Source organism: Acanthopagrus latus, chromosome 9 (genome assembly GCF_904848185.1).
Source record: "Acanthopagrus latus isolate v.2019 chromosome 9, fAcaLat1.1, whole genome shotgun sequence".
NCBI classification, from domain to species: Eukaryota; Metazoa; Chordata; class Actinopteri; order Spariformes; family Sparidae; genus Acanthopagrus; species Acanthopagrus latus.
In genome coordinates, this window is record NC_051047.1 from 3,527,401 (window position 1) to 3,539,646 (window position 12,246).

The 12,246-nt window shown below is 40.4% G+C and overlaps 1 protein-coding gene across 2 annotated transcripts; it reads left to right on the forward strand.

The window, feature by feature from the left end:
• Positions 1-3,042: 3,042 nt before the first annotated feature.
• Positions 3,043-12,025, forward strand: LOC119025910 (macrophage receptor MARCO-like). Of its 2 annotated transcripts, none has more exons than XM_037109934.1 (15): positions 3,043-3,201; positions 4,339-4,425; positions 4,896-5,008; positions 5,179-5,220; positions 5,318-5,344; positions 5,436-5,507; positions 6,134-6,199; positions 7,244-7,270; positions 7,354-7,398; positions 7,481-7,516; positions 7,594-7,674; positions 8,045-8,141; positions 9,047-9,156; positions 9,857-9,976; positions 11,035-12,025. In XM_037109934.1, exons 2-15 carry the CDS (start codon positions 4,350-4,352, stop codon positions 11,050-11,052), a joined length of 930 nt encoding a protein of 309 aa, XP_036965829.1. In that variant the 5' UTR covers positions 3,043-3,201; positions 4,339-4,349; the 3' UTR covers positions 11,053-12,025. The 2 variants fall into 2 exon arrangements, with proteins under 2 accessions (XP_036965829.1, XP_036965830.1); XM_037109935.1 differs by lacking the exon at positions 11,035-12,025 and adding an exon at positions 9,269-9,334 and having other exon boundaries at positions 9,857-9,964.
• The last annotated feature ends 221 nt before the right edge of the window (positions 12,026-12,246 follow it).

Here is a 12,246-nt window from a genome sequence, read left to right on the forward strand (position 1 = left end):
CAGTGTTCATGTGTGACAATTGTAGCTTTCCAATGGGAAGTCTTTCTGGAATTGTGAAACAATAGAATATATTAATTCAATCCAATGATGTAACTTTCTAGAACAGAATGTCCTACAGCTGAATGTTCTCTGTAGGAATGGAGTGTTCTCATCTACAATAACTGCTATTTACTTATTAAACAGTCGCTTCTAGAACAAAGAAATAGAATATCTAGATTATATTCCAAACACACGTTGTAGAATAGAATGTCCTGCAATGGAATGTTTGAACTCCAAAGGAATTCACTTTCACATTCTATTCTAGAATATTGAAAAATAATATCTTGGCGGTCTTCCTTTTTACAATTGATTTTTTGTATTCAGAGTGGAATGTTCCAAACAAAAATAAAATGACTAGTGAGAACTAGAGAGAAAATGTCAAGATTCAACAATAGAACAGAATGTTCTGGTCTAGAGTGACTTATTCTCTCAGAAGATTCTTTTCTAGAACACAGAGGTAAAACTTAATTTCTGTGTGCCATTTCAAAATACAACATTCACTAACAGAATGTTCTCCAGTGGAATGTTCTATTCCAGAACAGAATTTTCTAACCGATTGTTTTCTTAGTAAATATTTTATTCCAGCACGTACAAATGAACAATATGTAGATTCCATTCCAAAATGAAACAGCCAAGACTACAATGATATTATTGGTATTCTGACTCATCAAGACCAATCTAGACTGTATCTGTAACGAAACAATAAAATACATTAATTACAAGAATGTAATAAGTACACAGTTGGTAAGATGAATTTGCCTGCTGTCAGCTAACAGTTGTCACTACAGGCAACTTTGTCTACAGTGCTCAAGTCTGTGATGGCAACAAGTGTCATAAAATGGTCTTTTTGAGAAGACATGATGTTTTCTAATTCAGGATCCCATTCTAGAATATTGAAATGAGTAATGATATAACCATGATCCCAGATACACTCTAGAATAGAATGGTCTGCATGGAATGTTTGGAATGGAGTAATTTTCTTCAAGAATAATGAAATAGAATAGAATATCTAGATTCTCATCCTTCTTTTCAGGAATAGATCTAGATTATTTTCTGAAGTACAACATTGAATTAAGAGTACAACAAGTACAGGATTCTAGAGCAGAAAGTTCTGCAATAGTTTTGTTGTAGAATAGAACGATTGAGTCTAGAATGACTTGTTTTTTAAATGAAGGTTTCTATTCTAGAACATAGAAATACAACAACTAGATTCTATTTAAAATATATACTTTCAGTAAAGACTGTGAAAACATCCTTTTAGTTTCAAGCTCTTCATGCTGTACATCATTCTGCACAGGGAAGTTCAAACATTCAACTGGAGGAACAAGAGGGAGACACATTTGGACTTGAGGGGGTTCATGTGTTTTCTACGGAAGCCGAGAACGGCCATGGATTTTTCTGTTTTTAATTCACCGTTATCTCTTGATAACGACTTATCTGGTTATCTCGTTATTACAAAGGTTGTTTTCTCATGATAACAAATTAATTCATTTCATTATCTCCATACAACAAAGATTGTTTTCTCATGATAACGAATTAATTGATAATGTGTTCCATAATATTGAATTAATTAATAAACGTTTAATTATGTTTCGTATTCCATTTCTAAGTTAACGTTAGCCTTAGTTAGTTGAAGCAGCCAGATAGATGGGAGTTTGTCAGCCTCTCATCTGCTAACTGGTAGCCCCGAATTTCACATACGTGACAAAAGTGAGCACCTGTCATAGTCATAGTTCCAGTTACTTGACAGATAAAGTTTTTATAATTATAATTCATAATTTTATAAAGGAAACATTTAATGTCATAGTTTCACAGCTTTTATGTTTTGGCACAGGACCTGCTCTTTATTTTCAGATTGGATCCAGCCACTGTACGACATGTATAAGGTGTGTAATAGTCTAACTTGTTTACAGTCCTGTTGGTATTTTGTTTCCTTTGCCATAGGAGGGGTGAATTACTGACATAAATGACACATCTTCTTGAGTGCATAAAGATTTACTATGTAGGAAGGAAATGAAATTTCTTCTTGTATTTTTATGAAATTTTAATCAGTATAGAAAGATCTTCAGTGGCTGATTTTTTTTTTCTGCCTGAACAAACCAAATAAACAAACTCTCTTTGTTTTCATGACTGAATAAACTGAATTAACACGCTGACCTTAAAGGACAACACATTTTACATGTGGCGGACCCTGCCACCTTTCAAGCATCAAACAGTGTTCTGGGACCTTTTTTTCCCTCTGAGACATAGACATTTCTGAGTTTGTAATATAACCTCAGTGATACTGTAAATATTAAAATCAGAGTTTGAAATTCTTCTCCAAAACTACATAATGTCCCTTTAAGTAGCTATAAGTGGAAATCACGTCCAATCATCTCAAGCAGACAACTCGTCAGCGAGGTTTGAGATTGCAGCCTGTTGCACCTCTGGCTACACCAGATCGTGTTGTCACAGTGTCCTGACACAGCCCAGAGTGCACTGTACATTACTGCAGCATGGTGAGGGGCCAAACCACTGAGAGTCAGCAAGATCCAGGTTCCTGTTGATTAATCTTTCAGTTTGTGTGCGATAAGTGGAAAATATTTGGTGATATATTTCTAGGTATTTACTGCTTTTATCAGCTATACTTTCTTTAATAGTTCCTCTGATTCAATACATAAGGGATAAAGAGCAATATGATGAACCACCACTTATTTAGATGCGGCACTGACCTTAAACATTTTTGCCACTATTGGCTTGTCTCGGATATTTCCACCTCACTCTGAGGACTCAAATTCATAGAATTCAAGTCATATGACTGCTGTGAGGAACTTGGCAAAAAGCCTCAAACATAAGTGGAAATACAGTAATGATAATATGATACAATATGAGGTAAGATAAGGTGCCTCTGACTGCTCTCACCGCTTCACCCTCTACAGCATGGCCCGATGAGCAGGCTTCTCTTTGGCTCGGTGTGTAAGTAATTATCTGATTATTCCTGCAGAGAGCTGCCAGAGGCTGCGTTGCATTTCCACAGTTTATTGAGATCAGTCGGACTCAGCGTGCAAGCTTAGCAGATTGGGCTCTGCTGGACGATGACCAGGAAGAGAAGCAGCCCCAACCGACATCTCCACTGCAGGGACGACCGCCTCCACAGCACTGAGCAGAAGAGACGACACTGAGGTAAGACACACAACACACACCTTACAAAGCATGTGGACACGGTCATTTAACCTCCTCTCATATATTTATATATATACAGTACATTAGTGTCAATGTTGGCAGCTACATGTATTATGTGTCAGGATAAATGTGGTTGAGTTTTTTTGACAAGCATTCATATATTTCATGGATGTTTCAGAAGATTAACCATATTTGATTGTAGCGCACACCTTTAAGTCGCCTGTTGATGTGTGTATTCTTGAGGCTGATTGGCAGTGATGAACTGTCTCTGGATAACAACTCACCAGCTCAGTGTAAATTCAATGAGAATCAGTTTGGGTGAGGACTTTTCAAATCTACAGGTACCTTGTTGATATCAGTGGAGTGATCTGTGTTTTCTGCCTCATGTCAGGTTGAAATACGTTTCTGAAATTCTGATTTAAAAACTGTAAACAAGTGACACTGCATTTGAAGGCATAAAAGGCAAAAAGAAGCCCACTGCAGACTTTTATTCTTGTAAGTAAAAGAAGTAAGAATTAAAGCTGAAGGTTTTAGGGTCTTTATTTATCAAAGCATGAAGGAAACAAGCTCTAAATCTTTCTGAAAGCAAGGCTGTATGCAATAAGAAATGATACATCCCTCCAGTTCTTCTGCATTATAGATAAAATATAACATTAGAGGGAACCTGATTAAACACAGGATCATTTTCATCTTCACATTAAAGGGACACTACATGGTTTTGGGGAAGAAATTCAATCTCAGATTTCAATATTTACAATATCAATTAAGGAATAACAAAAACTCAGAGATGTGTATTTTTCCATAAGTGAGTTAACTAGCTGTTCTCAGAGGAGAATAAGGTCCCAGAACACGGTTTGAAGCTAGAAAGGTGGTAGGGTCCGCCATATATAAACAAAGTGAAACACTATGAAACTGTGTTGTTCTTAAAGGTCAGTTTGTCAATTAAGATCTTCCCCAAAACGTCACAGTGCAACTTTAACGTGCCTATCATACATGCAAATATTCACATTATGTATTTTATTGTGTGTGTGTGTGTGTGTGTGTGTGTGTGTGTGTGTGTGTGTGTGTGTGTGTGTGTGTGTGTGTGTGTATAGTTGTATGCATTTGTTTTAAACTGATTTTGAGCTGTTGCTGCAGGAGGAGCGGAGATGCTGACTCAGCTGCTTTTGGGATGGACTGCCTTGCTCGCTTGCCTCCAGCCAGCTGCTCCCTCTGTCACAACCAGTGAGTGCAAACATGAGGAAAAGAGGAAACCAGACACTGAGATCAAACTGTAACAGCCCACTGAAGGACATACGGCTGTAAACTGCTCGGAGGCTGTGGCTCATTTCACGGTGATGTAACAATGTGTTCCGTGGCGGTGTGGGGAGTGATGATGGACCTGACACCTCTCAACATTGTAAGAGGCGTCACCAGACGTGGTTGCTGAATTAATAACTTAAAACTGTATTGCCTCAGACTGAGGACCAACAGGTTTTACCGTCAAGAAAAAGCCGTCTCCTTTCAGAGCAGAGCCCACACGCGCAGTCATTATGCATCATGATTGTGGAGCTGATAAGGCGCAAAGAGCAAAATGTGTAGGGTCTGTTCAGAGTTTCAGAAAATGCCCAATGTCTGTCTGTCTGTCTGTCTGTCTGTCTGTCTGTCTGTCTGTCTGTCTGTCTGTCTGTCTGTCTGTCTGTCTGTCTGTTTAGGGTTTCCATCTAGCAGAAACAGCAGGTGGTCAGCTCGGAAATGTGAAGTCTTCATCCCTCCTCCTCTTCCACCACCTTTGTTTCCTCCAGTCAAACGAAAAGCAGAGCTGATGGTGATGAGACACACACACGCACGCACACACACTTTCACTTCGAGGAGGAGCAGGTGTATGAACGGAACAAACCCAACACACAGGGGCTTTGCATTTGAAATGAGTGTTGATCATTAAAACACATGCATGACGTAAAACTGAATTGCGCTGATTTGCTTTTCACTTTTCAGGTGGATATAACGGAACACATCACAGGAGCCAAAGGGGAAAAGGTAACGACAGACCTCAGACGGTAAACCATGACCAGTATAAATGTGAGAAGTGTCATTTAACCGCACACTAACACTTTCATGGTGTATATGTTTGAAGGGCTGCAGAGGACCCAGAGGACCTGAGGTACACTTAACACACTATGTTTTTCAGACATATGACGATGAAAGGAAACATCATATTGTGTCACAGATACATACTGTTATGTGTATTTTAGGGCCAGCCTGGTGTGAAGGGTCCAGAAGGAGATCCTGGAACACAAGGAGCGATGGGACAGCCAGGTCAAAAGGTCACAAGTATCATACGGTGGTCTCACATCTGAAAGTTAACTTTAAACACTAAGAACAATCTGTGGGAACCTGAAAAATACACTGAGAAAATCTAAATCAGTCACCCAGTTGTCAGTCCTTTCTCCAGTGTTGAGACGAGGGACTTGAGAACGCGCATATAGTCACATCCTTTCACAAAGAGGTCTTACAGTCCAGCAGCATTAAATGACTGAAATTAACCGTCCACAGGCTTGTATTGGCAAGGGAGACGGGGACGCTCTTATTTTTTAATCCACTCACATATGGCCAAATTGATACATAGAGCTCCTAAAAGTGGCCAGACCCTGAATAACACTGATGTCTGTCACACACTTCTGGACTTCTGCTGAGAAGAGAAACATCGAGCTATAAGAAAAGCCTCTTTAATACAGTGTAAACCAGATGTGTCACTAAATGTCGAAAGCCACTCATCCTGTCTGCGTCAACATAGAGAAATCCCGTCTGTCCTCTACATTAAGAGTTCCCTTTCACTACTTTTGTGATGAGTAACACGGAACACTACATGTTAATTAGTCACTAATGTTGTTAGTAACACTGTATGAATGCAGCGTAACAGTTTACATGCTGTGCCTCGATGTTTCCACAGGGAGAGAAGGGGGACAGAGGCTGGCGGGGCCTGTATGGAGACATAGGAACTCCTGGCATGATAAAGGTACCACGTGTTGTTCATTCATCCCTTTATGACATGTAGGCTGTTATATTTACACACATTATGACAGAGGAAATGAAGGTTATATGGATGTGTGTTGGATGTATTCAGATCATACAGAAGAACATGTTCAAATCCAGTGTCCCACAGTTTACCTGGAATATTTAAAGGTGCAATATGCAAGAACTTTGGTTGACTTCACTATATTTATCAACAGAAGGTGGAGGAAGAACAGTTTTTGTGTTATAACATGTTCTAATGTTTAGCATGCTAACCAGCTAGCCCTTCCAAGTCCAAAGCTCCTGGGATGTTGGTATAAGCAGAAACCCTTCCACAGTGCTCTGCGCTCCCAGAACAGGCCGCTAGCTGCACGGCTAACTAATCCAACTGGCTAATAGCAGCTACAGCTGGGCGCATTTAGAAGTAACTCTGGTGATATGCTACCCTGTATTTGTTGTGAGAATGAATTTAACTAGAGGCCAATTCTTACATATTGTACTACCTACTCATCACTACTCACATAGAGTCAGCAGCTGGAAAGCAGATGTGATTTTTGGCTTTAACAACAAAAGTGTCTAACGTGATTAAAAATTGTTCTGCAGCTGATCTTGTTTTGGGGGAATTCTACTTCCGAATTAACAAAATGAAAAAGAACGTATGGGAATTGGTGAGACTTTTTTCATACCAGTGGCGATATCAGTTCTGCTCATTGGTCTGATCATTTTTTGCCGTGTTGCCTGTATGATGTAGCAGCAGTCTGTGTGTAGTCATACTGGTATTCCTGGAACTAAACTCCATGCTGGCATTGATAAAAGGAACTGATGAGATTGGAAGCGTACCATTCCAACAGATTCCGGAAGATTTTGACGTGGTTCTTAATGGTTCTGTTTCTCCATTCAAATCCCTCATAAGGAGTTATGTTTATCCTGGGACAAACAGGATAACATCAGCATGAACAATACTGTGGCCTGGTCTGAGTGTAATGTAGTGTGAAAAAGAACTAATTAGATTTGTGTGTGTGTGTGTGTGTGTGTGTGTGTTTCTCAGGGCACTAAGGGACGAAAGGGATTCAGGGTAAGTAAGTCACGGTGCATGTCTTTTGTTTTTTTCTACACTATGAACACCACTGACATTTGGAATTTCTCTCTGTCCCTCAGGGTGATAAAGGTGCGAAAGGAAAGACAGGACCCCCTGGGGAGAAGGTGAGGACAGAGTTCCTTTTCTCTCATTTGCTGGAAATGCGACACATTTATGCAGATAACTCTAATGTGACTGTGTCATTAGGCTGAGCGGGGCACCACTGGACTGTCAGGAGAGAAGGTAGAAGACTGCCTGACATAATTACATGGATTCAAATTGAAAGGTAAATGAGTAAATGCTTTACTGTGCTGCCACAGGGTGACCCAGGTCTGCGGGGCGATGCAGGTCTGAGGGGTGAGCAAGGAACCAGAGGGGTGCCTGGAGGCAGAGGCACCATGGTAGGTATAAAGTGGATGTATTGGCAAGCCTTGTTCTTGGCGGCTGTGGCTCAGGCGATAGAATGGTCGTCCACAGTGTCTTTGGGCAAGACACTGAACCCAATATTGCTCCTGTGTGAGTGCCTATGAATGGTTATTGTTCCTGCATCTTGCATGGTAGCCACTGCCACCTGTGTGAATGCTGACTTGTGCTGCAAAGCTTTGAGTGGTTGATAAGATTAAAAAAGGTATACAAGTGGAATCCATGTACCATCTGAACTATTACTGATGCATTTGGCATGGACACAAATGGTCGTTACTGTTTACCTTCTAAACAGCTAACTGTCTGGCCAATCAAATAGTCAATGACTGAATCAATCACTGTGTGCAGGGGTTGAAGGGATCTCGTGGACCTACGGGAAAGTCAGGACGTCCTGGACCTGCAGGACTGCCTGGTCTGACTGGAGAGCCTGGACTACCCGGACAAGGTGCATGACAGCAGGTTACAGGTTAACCAAGGATTTTGCTCAGTGGAAGGTAGAAACAAACATGACACTTAATACAGCTCTGCTTCTGTGTGTGAAGTGGAAAAGTCCCCCAGTTTGGACTGACTACAGTCTTTGTCTTGTCTAACTCCTGACGCCTCACTGGAACATTATAAATGGGTGAGGGTTCACACTACATGGCCCACTTCCACAGCCTGCTAAACATATAACTATAGCAGGCCAATAAGTTTGGTCCAAATATGCTTGTTGACTCCAAATCATGGTGCTGGCAGTGTTGAAATCTTGGACATCATGTTTTACACTGACAGGCAGAGACCAAAGCAGCAAAACAGTAACCATAATCCCTCCACTTTCCTTGGTAGCTTTTAAAAAAATAACTATTGTGATCGAGCACATTCACGATAAACATGTTGTTGCATTAAAATGCTAGCAATCAAATCTATCTGTTACCATATTTACTGTGTAATTTCGTTTTTTGGGGGCAAATAAATTACCCTCAAAATATGCGTGTAATGCTGAGGACAGAGTGTCTGTAACCATTACTGGAAAATAAGTCTGCAAGAAGAAGAATTACTATCAGCTAGTCATTTACAAGTGAGAAGGCAACCAGGTGAAGTCATGAACCAAAGATGCACAAGGCTAAAAATCTATGCTCGATTATTGACAAGATATCAACATTTCATATTCAATATCATGCTTGTCCTGAATACTGTGCGACACAATGCTTACCCAGGGTAACAGTGTGTTTCATTAAGTCATCAAGAACAATAATAATCGATCAAGAACAGTATTTTAAAAGAGAAGCTCATTAAGTCAGAAGCGCAAATACTCCATTAATCTGCTGTGATACTGATGGTACTGATGGCTCTGTTGATCTTGTGGTGTAGTGTACATCCTACCTGGCCTGCAGGGAGACACAGGAGATCGAGGTCCATCAGCCAAATGCAACTGTTCACCGGTTCAACCCCCAGAACCAGTGCTGGACAGAGTCAAGACGGTCAGTGTCACACACACACACACACACACACACACTGTTAATGGAAAAATATTTCCTCATTTTGTAATTTGAACTCATCACTGCTTTGTTGTGAATGTTTTATAACCAACAGATCGTCTTGCATGATTGTTGATCTTAATGTCCACCCCAGTTCAGCTGTAATAAGATGGAACGACAGGTGATAAATAGACGGACAAAATAACAAAGGCACACATATACAAACTATGGAAGCCCCGAGGGGCAAGTGAGGGAATTTCTTTTTCTGGTGAGTCATTTTCAAGTCTGGTCTAAAAAAAAATGTTTTCACACACGAAAGAATACGTTTTCTCCTGACACAAAGAATTAGAGAGATTATCCTGGCAAAACTTTTCCCCCCACTAGTTAAGTTATGATCACAGGAGGGAAAACAATCTAGATCAGACTTAGAAAATGGGTCACCAGAAAAAAAATGCCTCACTTCTGTGTATGTCTGTGTACATAAAACTTGTGACGGGTGGCTCAGGTTTTAAACACTGCAGTGGCTGGTGATGTCCTCACCTGTAAGTGCTCAGGTGAGGTTCAGTGAGGACAATCATCTGTAGACTGCTAAACATCAGACTGTGGGGGCCTTAGAAGCTACTTCCACGCCTCGGCTGGATGGGAATGATTTTTGTCTCACGTGTTCACTGTGTAAATGAGTCTGGTGTCTGCCCCTCTGCAGGTCTATATTGCAGATGGAGAGAAACAGATGAGGAGGCTGCGGGGGGAGAACGTGATGGTGCTGAGGACAGACCGAAGAGCTCTGTACATCTACACCGAGTCTCAATGGATCAACGTTCTGGTAACTGGAAAAAAAAAAAAAAACACATGGAGGGAAACATCATGAAAACAACTAAAATATATGTATATGTGTACATACTGTTTAGGTATACAGTAATAGTTGGCTTATCAATTTTGATTCAATAATAACAGTGTTCCTCTTTAGTTGATACACAAAAACATTCATGAGTTGAGATGCATGGATAACATGCTGTTGATGAGCAGCAAGAATGTTTATACCATGATCTCCATATTTAGCTATCAAGCAATAAACACAGAGTGCGGTTTAGGCCGATGGGAATTGATTTTTCCAGGTGTCAAATTACGACACAAACTTGATTTTTAATCTGATGATGGAGAAAGATGAAAAGTCTGTAGATCTCCAAAGATATTCCACTTTATCCAGAGGGGCTCCAGAACAGCTGTTGAAACATTCCATTCAAAACCACTGAAGTCGACCTCATGGTGGCGCAAGAACAAAAGTCAGAGGCTCACCAGAGTTTTAATGATACATTACCTGGGATGTAAATGTGGAGATACTTCACAGGACGAGTGTGAAGTGAAAGGATCACCAAAGTCATAGAGAGCTGAAGTGGAACCAGAACTTCTGGGTTCTGCTCTGTAAGTAATTCAAAATGCTACTGACATTTGTGTCATGCTAATAACTACACATCTACACAGTGGAATTGAGCCTTCTCTACAGTGTGTTTCATGGCTCACTTTATATGGACGATTAAAAAAAAAAAGTCAAATACTGTTTTTATTTATTTATTATTCTGTGTTTAGAGACTTTGAACGATCACCATTCCCCAAAGGCTCTAGACCACCACGGGTGAAACATCAGTGTGAGACTCAGTGTGCCAGTAAAAGGACTGAACACCGCTGAAATGAGTGACAGAGTTGTGACACATTTTAAATTGTATCTGAATTTTTGAGCCATTTCCTTTGAATGTGCACAGAATATGGATGTAGAAACGCCAAAGTGAGTGTAACAGTAACACAGAAGAAGTAGCAGAGAATCAGATGTGTGGTGTCATCAGCTCTTCTTTCTGTTTACATGCTGCTTCCTGTTTGGACCAGGAGGACCCAAGACACTGACCCCTGTCCATTCAACACAGGCTCCAGTTCCCCTGAGCGAGACCCTTAACCCCACCTGCTCCAGTAGAGGTGCTATGTGACCGGCAGCTCAGACTGGTTACACTGGGAAGCTTCCAGGTGTGAATGTGTGTAACTTACTACTACAGTATATCTGCTCCTGTTAAATAACAGTTAGCCTGTCCTCTGTACAGCTCCTCAGAGATGTATTTTTACTAAACTGTAACAAGTCTGAACCCTTGCATTACCGTAATATGATTTACATGCATGTTCACTGTTCTAGGATTTGATTGCATTAACAATCCTCATCCATTTGGTTTATTTTCACTTATACAGTCCTTAACTGTATGCTTTTCCTCTTGTAAATAGTTTTATTTTGTGAACACATTGTTTATTTCATGTACCAACACAGTGCTGCAGTGACAAATACAGTTTGATTCCTGTCTCACACTGATATCAGACCATTGTTCAGTCTCCTCCTTGAGTGCCCAGTTGACTAAATGGAATCCTCTCACAGTTTATTAAATACGCCTATTGCTGCCCGTCTGTATGCAATCAAGTATCATTTTGCATTTTAACCACAAATATTGTTGCTACCCTGCACTGTTTTATTTCATGTATTGACCCTCAACCTTACAGTTCATTACACCTTCTCGCACTGTGAATTATGACCTGGCCTAACTGAACTGTTTGTCTTAACTTTATACAGCGACCTCGCTGCTTTATGTGAAAGTGTTTGTGGACAGTAGCGCTCTGTGCTCCCCGGATGCATGCCGGGTGTTGTGGGTACATCCGAGGCCGTCTGGCCAGCTGGATTGTTTTGGGAAAATCTCCCTTCCTCAAGGTATCTCAGAGCGTGCTGTAAACTGTGACTTTGTCTGTGACTCTTGGTCAGTCTCTGCCAGAGTTTGCCCGCTGGATGAGGCTGGCCTTTCAGCTGAAATTGGTTAACTCTGTTTGCTCTTTGCTTTTACCACTTTATTAAATTACACAAAGACAACCTTGTGAGAGTCATCTATTATTTGTTCACTTCTAAATAAGAATTTCCACTACATAAAGATATTGTGTTCAAATATTACTTTGGTTAAAGGGAAAGTCAACAGTACAGATGAAAACTTGAATACAAGTATATATTACATGATATTATATTGTATTGTGTTGTATTATATTATTATTATTATAAAATTTATATTGTAT